General features: G+C 44.6%; 1 protein-coding gene across 1 annotated transcript in view; it reads left to right on the top strand.

Moving 5' to 3' along the window:
• Positions 1 to 26,111, top strand: part of LOC119387792 (cyclin-dependent kinase 12) — a gene marked incomplete at its 3' end in the record, with an annotated part of 34,212 nt that extends 8,101 nt beyond the window's left edge. Inside the window, 5 exon segments of the mRNA XM_037655304.2 lie at positions 1,933 to 2,892; positions 7,153 to 7,289; positions 14,500 to 14,670; positions 24,080 to 24,269; positions 25,950 to 26,111. Coding sequence (XP_037511232.1) covers positions 1,933 to 2,892; positions 7,153 to 7,289; positions 14,500 to 14,670; positions 24,080 to 24,269; positions 25,950 to 26,111 — 1,620 coding nt within the window.
• Between the last annotated feature and the right edge of the window lie 525 nt (positions 26,112 to 26,636).

Here is a 26,636-nt window from a genome sequence, read left to right as displayed (position 1 = left end):
CATGATCTGCAAATGGACATGCATACTTGTGCAAGTGGGTGTATCCACATATCTCATTCAGTAGAGTAAAACTGGCCTTGTGCTTCAAGTAGAAGCAGCGGTCGTGTGAATGCTGATATCATATCCTCATGCCTCAACTCCCAGCATACAGTCTATGCTTCGATAGCACCTTGAGGGCAAGCTTGAAATTGGAGGGTAAAGTCTTGTGGTTCCAGTAAGCCTTTTGGAGTTCACAAATGGCACTGTGTGAAGGTTATCTGAACCTAACTGTTGCTTTAAATGTTTATTAATACAAAGGACCAAGTGAGGGAACATTTGCATCTGTATTCGTCTCTTTGCTCACTACTTCAGAATTTTGGGGGCAGCCAGATGTAGTCGCTCCTCCTTCCAATCGTGATAATGCAACTGACCACAAGGGACACAAAAACTTGATTGGAAATGCATTGTGCTCAAGCGAATTTTTATTGAAGTGAAACACTTTTACATGGCTAATTGGAATGGAACACTCAAAAGTAAAGGAATTTGCAAGTGCATTGATGAAAAGCAAACATTTGCAAGCCATTGCAAAAGATTGGTAGAAAAAATGAGAATAAAATACCCTGTCACTTCCTCCACAGGGCAAAATTTATTGTAATATGTGCAAGACTCCAACGCTACTTGAGTAGCCTCTGCAAGATCATCTTTTAAAGAACCATTTCTTTGTCAACGAAATAAGCACATCTTGTGGCACAAGTTGATGTGCCAGTGTTTAAACGAGTATCGACATGATTTCGAGACATCACAAAAGAGACAATTTACGTTTCCTTGGTATGTAGTGCTAACGCTGTCCGCACACAGGAGTCGGACAACATGTATAAAATATCTTACTTTTATTTTAGTTTTCGTCGCTGAGCATCTGCAAACCAGCCCCACCGCAGTGGACATTGGCCCGACGAGCCAACACAGTTCCACTGAGTTTGCGAATTGTGCGTCCTGCATGTAGCCGTAATCGCTGAAATCACTGGCAGGGTCGCTGGAAATTGAGGCATCGTTTTTTTCTTGCACCACGAGCAGATGACAGATCTTCCGCTAGTATGTTGCGAGTTGCTGTTTCCCCATAACGTCACACTGTGATGACACGTCACTGATAAGCTGCCCCCTCGATATCGACCTGAAAGTTTTCTTTATATATATATGCTTTGCGAAGTAGAGGACGAGCAACACGAAAACTTTTCATTAATCCGATGTTTCAGCCGGGGACCGGCCTTCATCAGGGCTTCATGAAGGCCGGTCCCCGGCTGAAACGTCGGATTAATAAAAAGTTTTCGTGTTGCACGTCCTCTACTTCGCAAAGCATTGATTCGACTGGATCCAAGGACACTTCCTTCCTCATATATATATATATATTCAATGCATTCCCAGGCACCACAATACTCTTCTAGTGTTCTTGACACCCGTGTTTCTATTTAGAGCAACAATCTGAAAATATTAAAATTAGTCTCAGCACTCAAGGCTGAGTGTGGTACGTTGGGTATGAAAGGCTGAAATGGAAGAAAATGCTGGTGCCAACTTGCATTGATCTCTTGCTTTGAAAAAACACAAATGGAACTAGATAGGCTTGTTGCTTGTACACTTTGCATGCAGATTTCTAGACAACAGATCATTGCTTAAAACAAATGTGTCCCTCTGTGCTTTCGGGTATGCCCATTCATAAACTCTTTTCCTTCAGCCACACATGCACAATGTCTTTGCACACTTGCAAGAAAATGTGTCGGAGCCCTGCTTCGTTATTTCCTGTGGTAAGTGCTGATGCTTCTCCAGCAGATGTGTAACTTCTACTGGTTTGATGTACATTGAGTTTAAAGGGGCAGAAATTTACCTACGAATTGTATGCAGGCAGATTATAGACAATTTAAGACGAAATAATGCTGATTATTTGGCTTCTCGCTGCAGGTCTAGGCGTACCCGAAGATCCAGAAGCCGGTCACGGAGCCCCCCTCCTCAACGCACTAGGGTTGGCCGGTCCCGGTCGCCACCCTTGAGCCCTCCAGCTGCCTACCAGACGCATCGGCGGCGGGAGCGTAGCCCCAGCTACGAAACCAAGTTCGCCTCCACGAGTCTCGGCGCCGAGTTGCGTAAACATCGCAAAGGCCGCGAGCTTGAAAAGAGTCGTCACTCGGTCGGCAGCCGGGTAGCCCCGCTACCGCCACCACCGCCTCCACCACCAGCTCCCACTGCACCGTCCAATGGCCCTGCTTCGTGCGCAGACATACCACCGCCTCCTCTTCCACCACCACCCCCCAGCAATCCTACGCATCCGCCGCCTCCACCACCCGAAGCCCCGCCGCTTCCTCCACTGCCTCCCCCACCACCTGCTTCTGTGGAGCCACCACCTGCCGTGGAAGCTCCACCAGAGCCGGCTCCCCCCAAGGCACCCTCCAAGCCTTGCACACCTTCTGAAGGCTCCCCGGAGCTGGTCTCCTCGCCGGAAGAGGCAGCTGCAGCACCATCCTCTGTCGGAGGTGGGGACACCAGTGCCCCACACAGCAACAACGGTGTATTGGAGGAGGAGGACGAAATCAGTCCAGTGAGTGGACGGTCGTCAGCAGAGCAGCTGTCAGCGCAGCCGAGCCCTGCACAGCCTGCTGCGGCGCCACCCCAGCGCAAGAGTATTAAGGAACTACCCATGCCACCTGGCATGAAAGTAGAGGACATGATGTCACCTGAAGTGGCTGACCGGGAAGAGGGCTCACCTCAGCTCACCCAGCAGCAACAGCAGCAACAGCAGCATCAGCAGATGAAACATGATTTTGCCATGGCTACCCAGAAAGCATTGTCTGCAGCAAATATTCCTGGCTCCCAGCCATCTCAAGTGGCAGGTGGTGGCTCCATGCAGGTGTTTAGAAGGCCAAGGTGAGAGCTAGGAGTTTTCACATTCTTTTCTACTAGTGGTTGTCACAACCACCACTCGGGTTGTTGCCTCAAGTACAGGCAATGGGAATTTGCCATGGTAGTTCTGATTAGGAAGAGTAGAAAAGAGAATGACCAAGGACTTAATAGCCAACTAAGTGCCAACTCTACAAAGATTGCTGCACACTTTCTCATTCTTCATATATTCATAGGGCTGCGTGCACAAGCTTAAAAAATTCCTGCTGGTTTGCCATGCTACACTTAATTCATAGCTTGCTTATATTACTGAAGCTGAATACAGCCAACTGACTTTTTGGACATGCCTGATATATTTAGGACACCTTTTAAGCACCATCACATACCAACAGTACAGGAAATCTGAAATTTCGTATTCTGCAACCCTTCACCATCTGGTTTTTCAGACCTTTTTTCAAGGTTGCAGGTTAGAAATGGCATTAGTGTGAAATCTCTCTCTCATACGTTCTCAACGGCAGCATAATTATGCACTAAACTGTAATATGCAGTAACCACCAAATAAAAATTTGCATCTTGTGATGTGTGCCACTATTACCAACAAAGGAATAAAATACCACAATAAATATTCTCTAAAGCAAGGACTTTTCTTAGGCCTGAACAGAGCAAGAAAAAAATTATGGCTCTCTCATACAACCACGCAATAGCACGTTGTGGCATTTCCAAGGAGCATTTCAAAACTTAAATTGGACAATTCATCCGGCATAATGTTTAAATGCGCCTCTCAACTTGTGGTGTGGCTGGAACCAGAATGTGAAAAAACCAAAATCATGTGCCTTTTAGGTAAGTACAGAGACCGGTTAACCGCGATTCCGCGGTACGGTTCTGGCAGTGTTGAACAGATAAGTGTAGGAAATGCAATGAAACATTGTGACTATTGACGAATGTGTCAGTACGACTTATCGCCGACAACCCTATCACGATATGCGTCTTCAAAAATCTGTGCGGTAAGATGTGTGGCAAAGTTCTAAGCACACTGCACATTTTCAATAGGCTACAACCCAGGCTCATTGCGCTGCTCTTTGCTACCACCTCATGTGTGTGACCACTTGCACATCACTTTGTAGAAATGAGAGCAGCTGGCAATCAAGATGGCCCAATAAGTACTTGCCGCACCCATGCATGATCCTATTGCCATGAAACCTTGCCACACAGACGTTACCATGGCAAATATGTGCGTATGGTACAGCAATTGTCCCATCACAGTGATAGTGTGAGTTTAGTATGCAACACATGGTATGCATATAGGTAGGGAGGATGAGATCTGAGTGACAGCAGGTAGAGCATTTCAATGAAGTAGTATTGATTTTTGCTCAGTAGCAGGGGGGAGCTACTTTGTGTGCATTCTGTGGCAGAACAGAACGAAATGTCACGGGAGGACGAGAGGGAGCGAACAGTCAATGGGTGAGCTGAGGGAATTCAGAAATATTTTCAACACTTGAAGAAGTATAGGATTATAGGTGAACATTCTTTCCCTTCTGCTTCGCTCCCAAAACACGGGCGTCGATTTTTCCACCGTGGGATGCAAATTATCATCATTATGAACCGGCACTCTTCTTCATTGTCATCCTCTTCTTCCTCTTCTCGATATTCGCAGGCATTGTTTTTCAAAGGCCCCGCCACGGTGGTCTAGTGGTTATGGCGCTCGACTGCTGACCCGAAGGTCGCGGGATCGAATCCCGGCCGCCGCGGCTGCATTTTCGATGGAGGCGAAAATGTTTGAGGCCCGTGTACTTAGATTTAGGTGCACGTTAAAGAACCCCAGGTGGTCGAAATTTCCGGAGCCCTCCACTACGGCGTCTCTCATAATCATATGGTGGTTTTGGGATGTTAAACCCTAGATATTATTATTGTTTTTCAAAGCTTAAAATTGAAGAGCGTGATGATTTTAACAATTTATTTGTGTTAATGTCATCAGTGAACGTTAGGTGGTGTCGCAATTTGACAAGTTGTTCAGTGGTGGGGTGCTGGTTACGATTTTCTCAAACTATTAGCACTGAATTGGAGTAAGCCAGACACAAAGCAGGCTAATTTGATTCTCTGCCCCTAGTGCTTGCATTTCGATCCAATCCAAGGCGTTCAGAGGCTGTCGTATATCCGTTCTATCGAAGGGAACGGTGCCTCTGTCCATTCTGTGCCTGTTCTTTGCCAAAATGATTGACAGCACTGCTGTTTCTGGTTGCTATTCTCATGTTTGGCCGTCAGGTGAGCCACAACCAATCCCATGCGGCTCCCTCATGTCCTCTTATGCCGTTTCGTTCCTTTCTCTCACTGAATGCGTACAAAATAGCCCCCCAGATCACTGTACAAATGTGCCTACCTGCGTTAGGGAAAGCCAGCCAAGGCATTCGCTCTGCTTCCAAGTTAGCCATTGGGGTCCCTGTCACAGTGTTTAAATGCTGCTTGGTATTGACCGCTGTGCATTTTAAAACTTAACATATTTTACAGGTTATCATATTTATCGTAACATAGTTTACAGATTTGGCACTCATCTGTCTCTTACTCTGTCCCATCTTCATTTTTCAAGCTTTGCGCCAGAATTAACATGTTTAGCAAAAATACCGGTTATCACTTACATTTTACCGAAAGTCAAATTCTGCAACTATTCAAAGTTGCTTTCACTTCCCTTTGAACCAAACAGAATGACGTTTGCACATGCTTTGCTTCAATTAAACAAAAAATATTGTGCAGGTTAGTTGGATCATGACAAATATGCTCATTTTTCTTTATATTATGTGATACATACTATTCGAATCTGATTCGAAATTATTCGACCAAATCGCTATTCGCACAAGCCTACTGAGAATATCTGAGGGCAACAGGTATGGTTACGTCCCCCTGGAGTTCCTGCACTATCTGGACAAGACAATACAGTAAAACCTCGGTGATACGAATCTCGTGGTTTTGATTTAGTGTTTCTCAGGGCCGCAGCGACGTCATGAACAGCTCTGAATGATTGCCAGTAAAGTTTTTAGGTGTCAGCGATCATACTTGTACTTGTAAATATACGGTGCATGCGCGCGTGTGTATTTAATGTACCAGATGTGTTGTGACCTGTAACCGCTGGTTGCCCCTTCTTAATCTTACTACGCTTTTCTGCATGACACCAGAGTATTGCGGCGAAAGTGACATAAGAAGCGCTTTGCACGCGATAGATGAAGGAAAGGCAATTTTAATATCGCTGTCCCTTGATGCTGCTATTTTCTTATCCCCGGCAGTGTTGGGGGTGCTTTTCGGGAGATTTACGGCCACGCTCGCACAGTCGGGAGGTTTGCTCAAAATTCGGGAGTCTCCCGTGCAAACTGGAGAGTTGGCAGGTGTGCGCGTGTGTTGCGAGGCCTAGCTCCTTCGCTAAGACCGTCCGCTTGGTCTCTTGGGGTCTTCGTCCACCTTTCACGGGACTTCATGACGGACCCGCAGCTTAATTTTCAGTCTTGTTTCATAGAACGTCTCATTTCGTGGACATGGCTTGCATCGACATGGCAGGCACGTGTTAACACAGTGCAAAGACGCTGCTGCCTTGAGTACAGGAGCACGCGCCAGCGCATCGGGGGGAAACAAACGTGACGTCAACGTCATCTGTAATCTAAACGCGAAGGCGCATAAAGGCCTTCAAGATTCGCACGCACTGTCTCGGAGACAATGACGCACCGTTGATGGTCGCACAGCGTGCATGCCCGCGCCCGCGCGTGACTGCCGCCCCCACGTGGCCGCGCCTTCCCTGACAGCGCGGGCAGCACCTGTTCGTACCTGCACGCTAGCGTACGTTCGTATCAAACGTTGCGGTGTGAAAATCTGTTCGCAACAACCATACTACAATATACTGCAGGCTAATGGGCCTTAGCCGGGACCACAGAAAAATTCGTATCACCCCGAAATTCGTACGAGCCATGATCGTATCACCGAGGTTTTACTGTATTTGTTATATGCACACTGGCTTTCTGGAACTGCAGTTTAAACGCTGAATTCAAGAACGAAAACCTTTGGGCTTTGTTTTTTTCTGCTAGTAATGAACTTTCTTCTGGAAAAGGAATGAAAGTCTAATTTTAAGTTGGAACTTAGCCTGCACAAATTCATTTGGTTCTTCTGTACTACTGCTCCTTAGGGCAAAAAGCAGGTAACGTGATACATATTATACTGTACAAGAAACGGCGCAGGGGCATGTTTGTTTAGCGTGTGGTGTAATGCAGAGCATATCTTACAGTAACTTATTTTTTTACTTCTTTACAGGATTCTGAACAAGCTTCCGTCTGATGATGACCGGTTTCCGAATTGGGGAGAGCGCTGTGTTGACGTTTTTGATATCGTGTGCCAGATAGGAGAGGGCACCTACGGACAAGTGTACAAAGCCAAAGATAAGGACACCGGTAATTTTCTCTTCCACTTTTTTTGTATTCCGTCACCCAACTCAAACATTGTAATGGAGTTGGATTTGATGAAATAGATAGCACTTCCCATTCAAAATGCTGTAGAGATTCAGGTATTTAGAACCTTGTTGTAGTGCTGTAGAATTGCCCTGTAAATGAATGTTACGAAGTGCAGTCAAACCTGTACAGTCAAATCTCGCTACAACGAAATTGACAGGGCACACGAAAAAGTTCGTTGTTGTGGAATTTTATTGCAGCGAAATTTCATCTATGGACCACAAAATTCGGTAAGATCTGATTATTATGACCCCTCCTTTGGTCCCAGCAAGCGCATGCATTGAACTCTTGCTAACTTAGACGTACTTGGACACACACTGAGTGAACATATTTTCTTGCATATAACATGCGCAAAATATGCAGAAAATTTGGAGCTGAACTTGGGGTGCATGTGATAGGAGAATTTTGGTGCGCAAGTTGGCTTGACGGCATGCCTTCACAGTAATGCAAGCAAGGCGGCCTTGCGTCAATACGCGGGCACGCAGGTATCTTTTTTTCTTGCGTAGTTTGTAGTGCTGGGGTGCTGGTTACATGTAGGGGCAGGTTATACACGAGAAAATACGATATTCAGACTACCCATGGAGTGTGTCAAACGCGCAGTGCCGCGAACAAGCGTGCCAAAGCTTCACTAGAGACCAACTGAAATTAAGTGTCGAAGCTCCGCACACCATAGCCATACGCAAACGACAGGAAAGTCGTAACACTTTGTGCCGTTGTACGGCTTTACTGCCTTTAATCTTCGGCTGTGTTTGCTGCGTACCTTCGGAGCGTATTCACTATCTGTGATCGCGACGATAGCGACCGCAGTATCCTGCACAGCGGTTGCGGCAAACGGTAGTTCCATTTTCAATCTGTGCGCGGTGGCCGTGCGCATGCCTTCAGAACTGTGCTATCTGTGACCTCGTCTCCCGTGGTTTTGTTCGCAGTGTAGCGGCAAGCAGCATTGCTTTGAGTCGGTGCATGTTGGATGCGCGCATACTTTCATGGTTGTCCATGATCACGTCAACAGGACCGCATTTGTGTTCGCAACGGTTGCGGCAGAATGTAGTTGCGTTTGGACTAAAAGATGCGCGCTGGCCGCACGTGTGCCTTCATAACGCCATGTTTGTCATTCATGATCGCAGGGCTAGTGACATCGAGCGGTAGTGTTGTTTTGAGTGCTACGTCAAAAAATGGTGGGAGTTCTTGAACGATTCTACTTGTGACGTTTCTCTAAGGCCACATCAAATACATAGAGCACATCCATACCTTCTAGTGAAAGGTTTTGTCTGACCAGGAGGCTTTTCACATTCTTAACCCTTTCAGATGCCACCTATGAAGAACTGCCTGTAACCCTGTCAAATCGATACAATGTTATTTCAAGGCACTCGATATTATATCGCAAGAAAAATAATGTCGTAATACGTTAATTTGTGTGTGTTATTGTAATCATTCCTAATTAGTTTGTAATTAAATATCTATTTACTCTGAAGTCACTCATGCTCTGTTTTTGCATAAATAGAAGGAAATCTCAGGCTAGAAATATAGTGCAAATTCGTTTTCGGTTATGTCCATGTTGAGTAGAGAAAAATTATATTTTTGACGTGGGTCGCGGAATATGGTAGTGCCTTCAGCAAAGTTATCTATACCACAGTACACTGCAAAATGAAGTTAAATGAAGACAAAGTTATTATGCAGGAGGCTCAATTCATCCAAAGCTCAATGTGTCTTGCTCTTTCTTAGCGCCTAGTTGATACAAATAGCAAACACAAGTGGTGTACATAATTGTGTACATAGTGTCTCAGAGTTCAAGCAGTGTGATGGTTCTTCCAATAACGAACGTCCGTAGGTAATTGAAGACAGATTTTTCATACATGCAATAGTTCGGACCTGCCTGATTCAGGTGCCTTTTGTGGCAACAGCACCATAGAGCCTATGTAGTACATACACATTGTGCCATGATTACAAGTCTGAAATGGCCTTACTCAAATCAGTGCTCTCGCATGCTGATATGCTGGCAACCATAGCAGGTCCTACGAGTCGTTTTTGCCTGAATGCATAGGTGTTAAACGAGCAAACACATACATCTTATGGTGAGGCATACCAAGAATGAAAGGGGCCACTGTCAAGGGACATTAACCCTTTCAGGGTTTTTGCCGTACATGTACGGCATTGCCTGTATGTTTTGAAACGCGCACCTTTTTCGATCATTTCTCTTCCCTGGCATGTGCTGCCATGCTTTGGGAATACATGGAACTTTTTTTATGTGCCGATGTCTCTCCGTTTTTTTGTTGTTGTTGTTGTTTTTTTCCACAAAGCCGCGCGCCGGCTTTCACTTGTGCATCAGAAAGCACGCGCTGTGCGGCTGGTTTCGGTTGTCCTTCGGGTGGTTATCACTTTTCACGCCCGCAATGCTGATGGCCATCTGGTTTCTAATCTCTTAAAGGGTGACCGCTTATGACTCTCGTTTATTGCTACCCGTGGCGCGATCACATCTGTTATCGTGCGGCGCTAAATTACATAAACGACGCCGCCGTGGTTGCGGTTGTGTTTCCTGTTTTGGAGACTCGGGAAAAACTAACTCCGTCTCGTTGGCAATAAGGTGAAGGATTATTATAGCTTCTGCACTCGTTTTGCTTTCTCGATGGGCGTACAACGATAGTTTTCTTCCGTGCGCTCACTCGCGCAGTTCGCTTACGCTATGGAAGCACGTACCGGTTGCTCTGCTGCTAGTGAGTCGAGCGGCAATTCTTCCAATGCGGACTACTCCCCAAGTATGTCTGTGAGCTATGTTTAATACAACGCATAATTTTTATTTATAAAAAATTGTATAAGTGTTTGTTTTTTGCTTGATGTTACTACCAATAAACCATGTGTAACAAACAAAAATGATTTTTTTTTTGTCACTTTACGGTCACGCAAAATGTTTGACAATTTTTTTCTAAATAGAATCGTCTGAAGAATTTATTTCAGCAATAAAAAAAATTACACATTTTCGGCCTGCATTTCGCAAAAAATTTGACCCTCAAAGGGTTAAGGGGACCCTGCAACACTCTTTGAGCATTGTCAGAAAATGCTGGCATCCGGTAGTCAAGGCTCCTGAGAATATGTCAGCCAAACATTACAGTGCTGCATGCAGCCTAGAATTTACAATTAATTCTCAGTCAGCCAGAAAACGGTCGCTCTTCTCTCTACAAATGATGCCATAAACCCAAACGACGGTGCAATAAAGTCAATGGCAATTGGCTGATTTGAGCATCGTGAGCAGCATAGTTACTGTGGTTGCCGTGGGATGGCGTGATGTGCCCACGCGCTTGCTCGTGATCACACTGAAAGTAAGCCGCGCGTTAGGAGAAAAAAAGGGAAAAAAGTGCTTAAAGGGGTGGTGCCACCAAATTTGTGGCTTGCGCGTTCTTTGCTGTAAGCATTTCCTATAGCTCCAGGAAGCATGATGCACGCAACAAGATTCATGTATTCTCGCTAAATAATTTAATATCTCCTTTTTATTTGGACAACTTTCGGTTTCGGTTTCTGGGCGCCGAGGTTGGGCAGTGACGTAGAAGTGTAGGAGGCATGGTCACGTGACCACACAAGGTTGTGACGCACATGGCCAGGAAGCGATCGAAACTCGGCGAGTGATGTAGCAACCGATGCTTTGCCGGTACTATAGTGAACTAGAATATATTCTAGTTCACTACAGCCGGTACGTACGTTGCGGAAGTGGCTGAGGTCCGGAGGTCACTCACGTTACTACAGCAGGTCTGGTGTGACGTCACTACAACCTTTCGTTGCCCATCCTACAGATCTACGTCAGTGTTGGCGCGCTAGCGATGGGTTTCGATCGGGAGAATGAGCATTTAGGTACACTTGGAAGTGAATTAAAATATATTCTAAACATTTGCTGTGTCCGACCCTTCGTGTGGAATGTCCTTGCATACAAAGGAAACCCACAACAGGCTTGTTATAGCCCCGAAATTTGATGGCACCACCCCTTTAAGGGGGCAGACTGGTCTTTGGGACTGAGAAATGGCAAAAAATTCATTTTTTGAAAATGATATTTTTGGTTTCAGCAAGCATTTTTCTACGTGCCTGCAAATTTTCATACTCCAGGATGCAGTAATTTTTTTGTAATGTCATTTTGACTGCCCAGATTCTTGGTGCCGCCAATTTGCAGCCGCAGCAGAAAATGGAGAGCCTGCTTCGAGGCATCTTTATAATTTGCCAGCACATGTGTCCAAAGCTCTGATACCAATTTATGAGCACCTTGTCAGAAATAGGGCTTCTCAAAATGTGTCAAAGGGGTAAATGAAAGCCTTCATTCACTTATTTGGGCTTTGGCGTCTAAGGAACAGCATGCTTCATGGTTGAAACTGTAGATGCAGATGCAGTAATGAAGATCAAATGTGGCAGTTTGAGGCCCTCGTTAGGTATCTTGGTAGAACTCAGTCGAAAACTCAGCCTCCCAAGCATCAGATGGACGAGTGAGGAGGACAGGCACCAAGCGGCCGAGTCTAATCTCAATTAATTATTTAGTCATCAAAATTGTAACAGGATGCCAAGTGCTTTTCATAATGTAAAGTTCGATCTGCTCTAAAATAAAGAAAAGCAAACCAAAAAGCTGCTTGCATACTTTGAATCTTTAGTCATTAGTGAACATTGCCAAATTTTTAAAGTTTGCTTTTAATTGAGCACTTTAATTTATATCAAGGCCTTAAACAATAGGGGGTGAACTTAAGTTATCTCGGGAACTAGATGACTTAGAGGAAAAAGTAATTACATATTTGAAATCGGCAAAAAAAAGCTGCACAAACCTGTGCAAATTCTTCAGAATTGATAGAGAAATAAAGAAAAAATGTCTAAGATGAGTTCGCCCCCTTAAGGTCATCACGTGTGCGTCACGTGACTTCTTTTCCCTGTGCCATCCTTCCCTCCTTAGCTTCCAGGGCATTCGTCGGGACCAGAGAAGAGAAAGCGCTTACAGCATGCGGCACATCCCTGTAACTCCGCTTGTACTTGACAGATTGAAAAAATTTGTGCGGCAATTGATTCATGATGCAGTTAAAAAAGCCATTCGATGATTACATGGAAAATTGTTGCATATCCCCTTTAATTAGATTGAAAAGTGAAATAGGCTTGCGTGAATATCACTTTTTTGGTTTGGAGCAAATGATAACTAGTATAGAATGATTTCGAAGTGATTAGTATAGAATAATTTCAAAGTGAATTTGAAAAGTAGTATGGTGTAAGTTAAAATCAGTAAAATATATTTTAAAATTTTCCATACGTAGCCCATATAAGTTTGTACGGCTCACTTTTAACCTAAAAAAAAGTTGGGGTACTGGTAATATGTACACTTAAAGGGACACTAAAGGCAAATAACAATTTATGTCATAGTGAAAGCTCAATGTATGACAACTTCTAAAACTGCAATATTATCAACAGCAGTGCCCTACTTACCGAGAAATTAGGCTAAATGTATCACATGATGAGCGCCACGAGTGGGACATTTTCGAAGTGATCCCGATGGCGTATGAGAGTCTGCCTACAATAAATCACTAGTAATCAAACTAGCAGCAATAAAAAAAAGAACTTTCCGTACATCAAAAGACGTAATAAAATGCTGCTTGTTTGTTTCAGTTTGATTCGTGGAAAAAGGAACCTATGTGGCGCTGCCACGGGGAACGGCGCGCGTGGCTCAAAGGTTCCGTTTTCGCCGAAATGCGCTTCGCCCGGCGCCCTGCTTCGCTCACGCAGTCGCGTCTCAGTGGTAGTTTTGGGATCGCGTACTGCCGTGTGTGTTTTGCGCGCTCGTGAAAGTCGCTCTGACAGAAAGTTCGACAAAATGCCGCATGCATGTGATGTTTCCGGATGCCCGAATGGTGCTCAACGCCAGCGCTGCAGCAAGGAAACCGATGTGTCTTCTCACTGGGTGCTGCGGAATGAACCCTTACGCTCGAAGTGGCTTAGTTTCTGAATTGGAGCGCAGCGTGACAAGCCAATGTCTCGTTGTCAAGTTCTCCGTCCACATCCATTGCGGCGATTGCAGCAAGCTTCGATGGCTTCGATGGCCGTTGTTGCTGCTGTGAGTCCCGCTACTTTTGTCTCTGCTGCTACTAGTGTTGGCGGCCGCGCAGTAAAGGCGGGCAACGTTGGGCACGGCAGCAGTGACGTATGAAAGTCGGATTTCAGGCGGGTGATTTGAAGTGCGCTAACGCGATGCGGACCACTAAAACGTGATTATTTCAAAATAAGCACTTCCTTGGCATAAAAATTGCACTACAAGGTTTCTGGACCGCTATTTCAACAATCAACGTCGACTTAATATTTGCCTTTAGTGTCCCTTTAAAAATGTGGCTTCGTGGCAGTTCGGATTTTCTATGAGTAGGCGGTTTCACAGCAAAGCAGCCCTACGCTGCAGCGAGACTACCTTTTTCGCAGTGTTACATGAGGTGAATATTCACCTCATGTAATGTAAACTGCGAAAATATTCACCTCATGTAACCTACGAAAAAGGTGGTCTCGTTGCAGCATAGGGCTGTTTTGCCGTGAAACTGCTTACTCAGGGAAAATCTGCACTTCGAAATTCCAGACCTTAAATTTATCTTGAATTGAATTCGAATACTGTAATATTCGTTCAAGTGTTTGAAACGCCTGAATATTCACACAGGCCTAGGATTTATAGGTAGAGCTGGAATATTGATTGGCTCCTGTCTTTAAAGTGAAGAAAACAGAAATAAATAAAATCTGCACTGCAGTCTTTACCGTTTAACTAGGCACAGGTGAATATTCGAGCGCTTAGAGTATTCGGATGAATATTGCAGTATCCTAATTTGCTTTGACACAAATTTGAAATTTCCAAAATTTCGAAGCATTCGAAATGAAAGAATAGATGTACATTTTACCGCATGTAACCGCCCTGAAAAGGTGGCTTAACTGCAGCGTGGGGCTGCTATGCCGTGAAACCATCTATCCAGGAAAAATCCACACTGTCATGAAGTCACGCCTCATGGTTAAACATACATATTAGCATCACCTTGATGAGTTATTCTTAAGTTTAAAAGCTTGTTATAAGAGCTTATATGCGCTTAGTAAATGTACAGTGTTTGCAGTAAGTTGTACACTGTGGGCATATCAAGTGGTTACAATTTCTGGCAATGCTCCCTCTCGCTTGCAGGGGAACTGGTGGCCCTGAAGAAAGTACGGCTAGAGAATGAGAAGGAGGGCTTCCCCATCACAGCTGTGCGAGAAATTAAGATCCTGCGTCAGCTCAACCACCCAAGCATTGTCAACCTCAAAGAGATTGTCACTGACAAACAGGATGCCCTCGACTTCAAGAAGGACAAAGGTGAGCACGTCATGTAAGACGAGTGTGGAAAGTCATGAGTGTGCAAGATCTTCCCTAGCATTCACAGTGGATTAAAGCCTGTGACTTCGTGTGATGTGAAGGGTGTTTTGGTGTTGCATTGAGCCGCCATTCTGCCCAACTACAATAGAACCTTGATTAGAGTGTACTAGAACTGTCGAGTGGCCTGACCTGCGCCTCGCCGCCTGATGCCTTCCGCATCGAACGTAGCACCGGCGCTGCAGTCGCTCAACTGAAGCCGCATGGGCGCAGCGTGCGAGAACTGCTAGGCGCGGCGGCGGCACCCGGCTAAACCGGTGCTATTTTTTATGCAGATTTCGTTCTGTGTCTGTCGTTATTAACTAGGACTTGTCGTCATAAGCCTTGATGGATGAAACTTCAAAGCTTTTAATGGATGATTGTTTTATAAATATTTTTGAGAGATATTGCAAATTAGTTCTTGTAGCTGAAGCGACTGCTGGAAGGTGTGCGTAATATAAAAATGAAAATGGTGGGATTGCTATAATGAAGGGTGAACTTGTCGGCTAGTTGGTTGATCATATTGTAGGGGAAACGGCGCAAAAACCAGGACATAAAAGGCACACATCGAACCACACGTGTGGTTCTACGTGTTGTTCTATGTTTGCCTTTTCTGTCTGGGTCTTTGCGCTGTTTCCCCTACGCTATAATGAAGATTCACGATCTCGGTGTAAGTTGTGAGCCGGACTCGTGGCTGGGCTAGTTGGCATATCACCCTGAATTAACTATAGACGCCGAACCACCGCCAGAAGAAAAAAGAGACAGAAGAAACAGCGTCCCTTAGCCTGATTTCTTATTTCTTAATTCTTTCTGTTGTTGGGGGTTCGGCGCCTAGTTTATTCAAAGCAATTGAGCTGCTTTACTAGAAGCCAGGTGTGCTCAGAAAACTGTGGGCTGAAAATATTATCCTGTCAAAAGTACACGAAACGTTTACAGTTGGCAAAGCTGTGTATGGTGTGTCTCTTTACAAATGCGCTGTGCAAATGCGACTTTCTTTGCGTTATGCGGGTTCAAAGATATCAGAAGTCTAACGTAATTGAATTGCGTACAAATAATGGTCGTCCTCGTACGGACATTATTGTCCCTATTTATGCGTATGTATACATGCACATACATCAAATTAACTGAATATTGCAAAGCGTAGAGCAACACCACCCCTCCAGTCTACCCTTTTGACACGTTATAGGTGAAACAGTTCAACTTAATTATAATATAATAATTGTCATAAAGGAGCGTCCACTTGTTTGCAATAGCATCAATAGAAGATCTGGAAAACAGCGAAATATCAGCTGTTGATAGATAATGAGAACTGGTTATGGTGAATTTTGGCAGAATAATAAACTGGTGATATATACATTTGCGCTTTTTAGTATCCTTGAGATTTTTAATATGCTTGGCTTTCTGGTATTTTAAGCCCTCGGAGGCCCCATAACCGATGCACTGTAACCGCTGAAGTACGCAGTTGAAACAAGATATCCTTTCGGCATTAAAGAAACAGCACAAAACAGGCATAATAAAACGTAGTCCTCACTACTATAAATGTTGTGATAGAGTTATTCGTGCTCAGGTTACTCATGAAACAATCAAGTGCATGTGAGCTCATATAAGGATCAATGCTCTGTATATCGTAGGGAATGCCGACAGAGCGATCGTAGGCTTTCCTCGAGGGTTTGATACTTCTTCACTCTTCGTAGTGTGCCCGTAGTCACTTATAATGTCAAACTGCGCAACATTCAGGGAGCAGTTAGGCGGATCTGTGCAAATTACGATTGTCGCCTTCTTCGTGGGTCGGCAAACGGGATGTCACGGCGCAATTTAGGCATGCCTGCATATTGGCTCGTGCATCATGGTGCATAGCAGGCATTGAGACACCGATTAAAGTTCAGTAATGCATTAAACGCGCTAAAAATGAGCAATTATACGCCTTCATAGGCTTCAACGCACTCGTGCCAAATGCAGACGCTCTTGGCAGCTTCAGTACAAAGTGACTACAGCCTAGACACGGCGCAGCCGCTTCATTCGTTCCACTGCCCCCTTCTAGTACACTATGCCTTGATATACGTCGCCCGGTTTTGCGCGACCGGCATTTTACGATGAATCAGCTTGGTCCCAGCAAGACCTCCATAGAAATGATGTATTAAAACCTAGGTTACACGACGCAAGTTTACGCCAACCCCACATCTACCACGACTCTCACAGTCCGAGAAAAAGAAACGCCAAGTATTTGCAGGTGCAACAGAGAAAGTTACATGCCCCTAAGTTGACAATTAGAAAAGAGAGAGAGGAAGACAGGGACAGTGTGCCTTATTAAAATAGAAATTTATTCTCCTGGCAGTTCATTTTCTTCTACCTTCCTTGGAGAAGTGCAGGGCCTTGCCGCAGGCTTATTCAGGCAGTCTGTACCAGTTTTTTTTGTGCAAGAAAACTAGGGATTGGCGAATAGAGAATCTGAGATTTGAAACGAATTCGAGGCGAATAGTGATTTGGTCAAATAATTTCGAATAGTATATATCACATGTTTTTTAGAAAAATTTGCCATGACCCAACTAACTTGCATAATATTTTTAAGAATTTGAACTAGGCACGTGTGAATGTAACTTTTTTGGTTCGAAGTGAAGTGGAAGCTACTTTAAATAGTACCAAGATTTGTATAGCAGTAGGGTGCAGGTTATAACTGGTACAATACATTGTTTTTAACAAATTACTATACTTAGCTCATATAAGACCATATAAGACACTTTTAAACTTGGAAAAATAATTGAGGTGACGGTAATATGTACATATAACCTTGAAATGTGGCTTCGTGGCAGTGTGGATTTCCCCTGGGTGGGTGGCTTCACGGCATAGCACCCTGATGCCGCAGTGACACCATCTTTTACAGGGGGTTATATGCGCTCAAATATACTATATTCGTTCATTTCGGAGACTTTGAAATTTCGAATAATCTAAATTCGTGTCAAAGCGCCCAGATATTCGCCCATTCCTAAGCAAACAAATAGCGAAATACAGTAGTTTGCATCCTAAACAATGACCAGCAGCGTGGAGAACTTACAGCTCTGAGCCGCACACAGTGCCCTAATGAACGGCTAAAGAATGAGTTTGAGTGAGTAGCGTGTTAATTGCGTTATTGTAGTGGTACAGATTTACGAATATATTTTTTTAAATATTCGTAACCTTACCTCACTCAACACGATGCCGCGCTTGGAGGGCAGCCGCATTGCTGTCACGCCGCTCACACGGCCACTGGTAAAGTAGTTATGAGCCTCAAGTGGCTTGTATGCTTTCATTTCAGTAAGCGAAGCATGGTTCATCGACAGCACCAAACAGTTTACGATGCCTGCATAAGTCGTAACCGGTAGTAGGTCCACATCCGATGTCGTGTTGTTACCGGTGCACATGTAGTGGTCAACTCAACATGTTGATCTTTACTTCTTAATGTGCACGTGTCGGACTCACCAGCCCTGCAAAATACAGTGATTGCACTCCTGTGCCAACTGTGCCAAAGTGCGCCAAATTGGATTTACTGCGTCATCCTGATAATAACGACAGAAATTGCGCCAAACTGCACCAGAGGCTCGGGTTTGGGGGCGTCTATCACCAGCAATCACATCGCCGGCGCCTCAAAACATGGGCATGCAGCTTGATCTTGGAGCCGGCAAAGTCACAATCACGGACCAATAATTATTCCGCTGAAAAACAGCACTCGCGCGTGCTAGCCGAGTAAGCTACAGTGCCATGTACGGTGCCCACGCAGCTTCTGTTGTGCAAGTTGGCTCGACGGCAAAATGCGTTCTCTGCAGAGGCTTGTTACGTCTAGGCCTATCGGTAGTGAGAAAGTGTGGCTGCGACTCATCGGCGGACGAACGTCTGTTCCAGAAACGCTGCTGGTAGCTCGCCTCAAGCGTCGCACGACACGTGATTAAAGCAATGTTCAGTAATAACTACACGTGTGCCGCTGAAATGTCTCTCTTATGTTTCGGGACATGCGGAATGAAATCTGGGAATGCTTGCAATAGATATATGGAACAATATTAAATTTTCTGTGCTTTTCGTCCATGCAAGATCATCCAGAAGGGCTTTTTCGTAATTCTTTCCACCAGCACATCCGGGTTTGTAATCGCTCTTGTGGTAAATACCCCCTAACAGGTTATGCCCTTTCAAGCTCGTGAGGGCTAGGGTCCCAATTCGAATTTCTTGGTTGCTTTTTTAAAAACGTCATCTCATTAATGAAAGCATGCCTCCTGGTCATAGCAGCCATAATTTGGTTTTAATATGCGCAGCTGTCAGCTGTCTCTGCATCGCCAAAACTTTATGAAATCATCATTACGTCATACACCGTGACGTCACGTGATGACATCACATGACATTGTCGCTTTGCACTGCCTCCGTGATCGGTGCGCCGATCATGTAGGTGGTGCAAAGCCATGTTAGGTGCAGAAAGTTTGGGGGGGGGGGTGCATGAGGGGGAGCAGGGGAGAATCAATTTATCGCATGAGAAAAAGAAAAATAGGATGGCTTTCGCCTTCGAGTCGTCTTAGGTGAATGCGTAAGGGACCCTATGAGGTGTTTTTTGCACTGCACCCTAGAGGGCACTACGGGGTTTGCGACATACAAATGGAATGTCCCGGCCATAAACAGCTTCACTGTAAAATGAAAACGAAGTTTATTAAATCATGTAGTCTCCCGTTAAACACATTTTCGGAAACTTTCGCGGAAGCTCAACTTAAAGCCGATCTCCATCTTTCAGGCACCCCGCCACATGCAAGAACGGTAGTCTGGAAGCACTGCGATAATGCTCTTGTTACAGCACCGAGAGGCTTCAAAAAGAGGGAAGGGAATGTCGGAGGAGGTTGGCTTTTTGAGGCTAGTGACGTCATGTTGCGCCCAGCAATACAATCGATCGAGAAGAGAAAGAACCTGGCTCTTGCCTTGGAGTCGTCTTAGGGAAATGCATTAGGGACAGTGTGACTCTTTAGCATTGAGGCACTGTTGTACGTCGCGGCGTTTGTCTACCAAGTCTGCTGATAACCACACAGACATATTTAGAGTCTGATTTCATAAAGTACAATTTTATTGCTCCAGCATTCTGTTTATTTGCTAGTGTCAAAAATAATATCTGAACAGGTTATTCCAGCACACTTAATTGCACGATGCCTTTATCATTGCAATATCGAGTGAAATAGGGAGTGCTTCTGAAATTTCTCCATGAGATTTGCAATGAATCAAAATAGTTCTAGCTCTTCATAAGAGCCCCATAATAATTATTGAGGTGCTTGAACTTAAATGCAACTTGCCTCTCCAGTGTACTCCAACATGTGAAATTAGCTGCTCGAGAATGCTCCCAGATGCAAAATTACCTGCTCCAAAGTGCTCCAAATGGAAATTCTTGCTGCTACAAAGTGCTCCCAAATGAAAATTTTGCTGCTGGAAAAATTGCTGTAAATCAGAAGTCCTCGGTAGCATCACGGTAAATATGATCGGCAGAATTCTTTTTGCCTGACAGGCGCCATCATTTAAACACGTGATATAGCTTGCACTTAAGTAGCGAAATGAACACCTACCACACAGACCAACTGCAGAAAGACAGCGATCGACCCATCGCGCGCACGCTTGTGCGCGTCTGTCGCAGTTCTTCAACATGGCAGACACTGCTAGCAGACGACGGTGTGACGTCATGTGAAAACTATGTAGACTCTTAATTTTTCTATTATACGATGCCCGCATTATACGATGATATTGCGTGGTCTCCTCAAATTCGTGTAATCGGGTTCCACTGTAATTATCCCTTGATGCTTCTTGAAACAATATTAATGCAAAGCACTGGTAATTACCCAAGCAATCATCTATGATTTTGATCTCCTATAAACAGTGAGGTCATGCGGCACTTAGACCTGTTTGACTATAGGGGGATGTTAATAGCTCTGGAATAAATGTTTCCTTAAAACCACTCCTTGTACTTGGTGAAAAAACACACACAACAGAAAGAAGACTCGCTGCTGTGAACAGTTCGGGCCAGCTTGCTCGTTTACGCATGCTGCAGGCCTTTTTGCATAAAATTTTTTACACACACATATGCTCTGTGGTGCAAAGGGAGAGGCAGTTTTCAGCAGAGCACACAGTCTTTGTAGTACAGCGGTTCATGTGATTGTGATGGGCAATGTTAAATTAGACAAGCTGCATTCATCAACCGGCGATGACTGATTTTGTGGGGTGATCATGTGGCCGCAAGACATTTCGAGTGCTTGCAGTGTTTTCTTTCCCCAAAAAGCACCGAAAATGGTCTTGGTGCAGGCTTGCAGCTAATTATGTAGTTTCAAAGTTTCCAGCAGTCACATGACTGTCGATTCTAGCACTTGCTCAAATATTGCGGCTGTGAGAAATGCTGAAAAGTTGCCGAAATGCATAAACATGCATGCCTGTATGCATGCCGTAGCGAACTATGTTGATGCAACCATACAATGAACATGTCAGCCATGATGTGTCATTGACCACAAAGTATGGCCTTTGACATTCAAGGGTGCTGTCGCTGAGGTGTTCACACCTCAGCGACAGCATCCTTACACTAGGTTCACACCTAGTGTAATCTCAGTCAATAGGAATTGGAGCATGAGGATGGTGGCGGCTAGCAAGCGGTTCATGGCAGATCCGATTTGCATGGAAATTAATGAGCTTTTTAATACATTGAGTTCTATGAATCTTTGCCGGACCGTGCCACTTTGTTTGAATTATAGAAAAATGCAAATTAATGAGGTGCAGATTAACGGGCTTTTATCGTATACCATAGCATGGTAACCAAAGAGGCTAGCTGAGTGGTGCTACTGTTAGCAGTTAGAACTGAGGACGAAGCTCAAATCATTGGAAATATTCCGACCTTCTCCGATGGTTATGCCACAGTGCACTTGGCGATAGCAAGCAGCCAGGAGTATAGCCTGTGGGGTCTGAGCGATAAGCGCCGCCGCCCTCGGAACACACGGAGACAGTTCACGCGGTCGTGCAACAAAAACGTGGAGGTTTATTAAACACTTTATATATGGCGAGCTCGCCGGCCGAATTTGTAACGCGTAACACGCTAAACTTATGCGCTGACAATGAATACTGGGAAACATATCACACACTCAAGACAATGTAAGACAATACAATATAACATAAGATAAGACATAAAATAAGACAACATAATACAATACAAATGCGGAGGCGGCGCTGCCGATGCACGACTCACCACGAGGGCCCTAGGGAAGCGAGCCATGGAACCGTCCCCCCCCCCCCCCCCCCCCCGGACCTACCGCGGCCGTCGCCCATCCGCGCGCGCCGCCACACCCCAAAAGAGACTCACTGCCGTTTCTATGCGCCGGCCTAAATTCTCCGCGGCGGCGATGCCGGCGCCACCGCGCTAAACTCGGGCTACAGCCAGCGCATCCCTGACCTTGGACGAACGTCTCCGCTTACGCCAAGCACGTGCGTTCCAAACACAGCGGCCGCGCCCAAGTTACGGCAGTCGCCTTTACAGGGATGATATAGCACCCCCACAAGCCAAGGGGTCTCCCACCGGAACAGATCCCTGTCCCTTTTTTCCGCTCTTTATGAAACTTCCGTCCACCATACGATGCCTAGCATAAAAAGAATGGCACAAGTTAAAGGAGTCCTGACACAAAAATTTTCGCCCCGCGTTTTTTTGCTGCAATGTGTTGCTGGGGGCCTGTTAGTCATAACACGGCACATCGTTTGCTGCAGCGCGCGACAGATAATTACAAGCTCCTCATTACCGACACAGCCTCAGTTTCGGTTTGACAGAGCTCCAAAAACGACAAGCCGCCAGGTGCAACTATCACCACCCAGCGAGTGAAACGCTCGGTCACGTGAGCACACAGAACAGTGACGCATTTCCGCGCGGTCTGTCGTCGCCGGGCTCATCGTCGTCTGATGGCGACGATTTGCTTGCGGCGGGGATGGAAGGAATTTTCGACGTGGCGAATCACTTCAGGTTTGACCCACTGGCGAGGAGCGATTCGTCGGGAAGCGCGTCAAAACAGAAATGGCGGCTACGACGTCATCATAACTTGTACCGGCTGCAACGGTTACGTAGGGGAAGTAGGGGGGGTCACCTCGGGTCACCTCCGAGGGTGTCAATGCAACAGGTGCGGCCTATAATGCTGGATCGCACTCGCGAACTTCAAAATTCATATAAAATGCCTTCCAAGCTTTATTCGCCGTCGATATTTTGCAGATGGTACACGCACGTACACGGGAATCAACCCAGCAGGCTATCTCCGCCGCGAAATTTTGTGTCAGTACCCCTTTAATCCCACGTTCCCAGCATAGCCTTCAAGATTCCAGCGCGCTGTCGCTGAGTTGTCGATCGATGGCGATGCAGTTCAGCCCCTTTATAAGAGACATGTACCAAGGAGCATTGCTTGTCCCTTACATGAGGTGTCTGTTATGAGCAGGGTACCATGTTCTCATTTTCTGATCAACCCCTATTTCGATGCAGGCACGCTGGTGTCTCTTATATCAGTGTAGTCAGAGCATGATAATGGTGGTGGCTAGCAATTCACGCCACCTCTCACTTAATGGGGAAAGTGACTACAGTACAAGAGCAGACCGTGGCGCCACGCAGTTCAGATTATGCAGGGTAGATCCGATTTGCAAGTTAATGAGCTCTTTAATAAACGGAATTCTGTGGAGCATTGCCAGACTGTGCCACCTAGTGATAATTAATTAGGTGTGAATTAACGAGCTTCTACTTACATCTATCCCTGCCTTGTTCCAGCTGACTCGGTTATGCCTGCAGCAATCCCAATTTCATCGCTTAGTTTTCAGTGCATTGTAAGAAAATTCCCCAGTGTTCATTTCCCTGGTGCAGTAGAATGTTCTATCATAGATTGTGTACTAGATGGTGCCGCTGTTGCCTACTGCAGTTACGTTGATGTATGTATTGTATATGCTCTTGCAGTACAAAATAACATTAAAATTACATTGTCTAGCTTGCTGTCAAGCATGTGTTATATTAACATAAACGATCTTTGATGACAGCATTGGGGAATAATTTTGCAAGCGGTGTGTACAGGCATCAATCTGCAGCCATGGGAGCTGTACAATACTCTAATCTACTAAAGCAACATCACCTTAGTGTGAACTGTTTTGTATGGACAATGCTAGGCTTCATGGTTCATAACACTGAATTGACTTGAGAGACTTACAGTATCAGCTGTATTACCTGTTTGGTTGCAGCTGGATTACTGTGCACACCTTCACTGCTGTGCACTTTTGATGACAGTGTACAGCAGTCACATTTATTAAGCACCATGTCATGCACCTGCTGGGATGCATTGAGAGGTTCCCTATTGAAAGAAGCATTGATTTTGGTTATCTGCAGGAGCATTTTACTTGGTGTTTGAGTACATGGACCACGACTTAATGGGCTTGCTGGAGTCTGGGCTGGTGGACTTCAATGAGCTCCATGTGGCCTCCTTCATGCGTCAGCTGCTGGATGGGCTAAGTTATTGTCACCGACGAAACTTCCTGCACCGTGACATCAAATGCTCAAACATCCTCATGAACAACAGGTGTGTATATGCGTATACGCACCTGTGCAGTAGAACACTAAGCAGTTACTAAGGAGTTTTTTAATTAAACATGAAACGTACCATATTTACTCATATTATCATCCCACTCGTGAATTTTGTCGTCAAATTTTAATTTTGTTTCCTGGCATAATGACTGCACCTCAAACTTAGTCCCGCAACAAGCGGCTACTGACGAGCTCACGTGTTTACCTTATTGCAAAATGGCAGTCGCGCCCCTTGAGATTAGGCACCAAAAGCACCTGCAGTAGTGCATAGAAAGGCATAGGAATGAGCACTGTAGTCTCTGAAGCAAGGTGACGCTGCGCAACATTTGCATCATAGTGAGTCTGCATCATCTGTGTAATGCGTGACTTGGTGACACAGGGTTCTTTTGCTGTCACTTAATTTTGGACACAGTACATAATGGCATGGCATGTTCAACCTCATAGATCCAGCACAATCAGACCACTGGCTCAGCTAATCCCTACGATAAGCCCACCCCCTCCCCTCCACCCCTTTTTTTGCCCAATTATTTGCTTAAGGGGGGACACTGCTCTTAAAAAATTTTCTTCATTTCGTGGTCGATTTTGATGAAACTTGGTGACTTTATGTATATCTGTGTGCTGATATCAAATATGCCATTATTTTTCTAGTATAATGTGTAATTTTTAAAATAGAAAATATTCCATGTGCCTTTTTGGGGAGCAAGATTATTTCTCAACTGAATGTGTTACAAAGTAAATCAGCATATCACAATAATCTGCAATCAGAACTGTGTGCAGTGCAACAAAAATTTGAACCCATTTGAACAAAAGTTATAGTATGTTGAACATTCATGAGTGAGTAAATTTCAAGCCGGAATTTCACTTGTGAATATTCAACATACCATAACTTCTGTTAAAATGGGTTTAGAACATTCATTTTTGTTGCACTGCACACAGTCCTGATTCCAGATTATTGTGATATGCTGATTTAATTTGTAACTCACACAGTTTAGAAAAAATCTTGCTCCCCAAAAGGCACATGAAATATTTTGTATTTAATAAAATACACATTTTAACAGAAAAATAATTTATATTTGAAATTAGCACACAAATTTACATAAACTCTGAAAGTTTAATCAAAATCGATCCATAAATAAAAAATTTTTTTTCAAGTGCCATGTCCCCCCTTAAATAAGATTGGCACTTTGCTTTTCCTATGAACCTCAGTTCCAAACTCTAATGTGAGTGCCAATTTGCTGGTGTTCACGATCACAAAGCTATGCAACCAAGAATTGAATTATCAAAGATGTTTTCAAAGCCATCATAGTAGGCAAGCGCTCTGCCAGCAGAGTCTGTGCATAAATTGCCATGGAAACAGCCATTCAAAGTACTGCCAATTAGCGGTTGACCAGCCTTTGTTCAATCGGACTGGCAGGTAAATATTACTATTATTATTTGCTGTTTTTCTATGCGGTTGCAGTAGGCGAGGATTATGGTGCTCTATTTTAAGGCAGGATACTTCTTGGGCTGGTGTACTCCTGGGGGAAAAAAGGAAAGGTTGTTCAAGTTGCTACTGTATGTGAGCAAAAAATAATATGCAAGGAGACATCACTTCAGTTAAGGATGGTGAATTCATCCATTGCGTTGTGCTGTTAACTCTACCACGTCAGTAACCTATCCTATTTCCATCTTTCAGAGGCCAAATCAAGCTGGCTGATTTTGGGCTGGCACGGCTGTACAGTGCAGAAGACAAGGCACGACCATACACTAACAAGGTTATTACACTCTGGTACCGACCTCCAGAACTACTACTGGGCGAGGAGCGTTATGGGCCTGCCATTGATGTCTGGAGCTGCGGGTGAGTCGAGGGTACTCGTCTATGTAGAAGGTAGCAGAACCTTGTATCCTGAAATTTGTGGTGAAATAATATTTAAGGGGAGACGTGGCACTTTAAAACTTTTTTTTAAATTCTTGATCGATTTTGATGGAACTTTCAGAATTTAAGAATGTTTGTGTGCTGATTTCAAATATGCAATTGTTTTTTTGCTATGATAAGTAGTTTCCAGAATATCACAAACACCTACTTCTTTGTTTAAGGCCTAATTAGCTAATTAACCACAACCTGCACACCAATGTACAATCCACAGAATACATTGAGAATGTTTGTAGTGTGTCATAAAGTGTAAATCATTGTTTTAGGACATTTCCAAGCAGAGTTGTGGGCTGTTGTACCCAATTTAATAAAACGCCCCAATTAGTACTCAAAACAAAACCTTGATTTAGAACATTTTCTTATGAAAGTACTATAACAAAATTTGCCTTACGACACATCGCATCTATTTATCTTAGCACCGAAAAAGAAATCATAATGATAACCCAGACA

Source organism: Rhipicephalus sanguineus, chromosome 3 (assembly GCF_013339695.2).
Source record: "Rhipicephalus sanguineus isolate Rsan-2018 chromosome 3, BIME_Rsan_1.4, whole genome shotgun sequence".
Taxonomy (NCBI): domain Eukaryota; kingdom Metazoa; phylum Arthropoda; class Arachnida; order Ixodida; family Ixodidae; genus Rhipicephalus; species Rhipicephalus sanguineus.
This window is presented reverse-complemented; position numbering and strand designations above follow the sequence as displayed.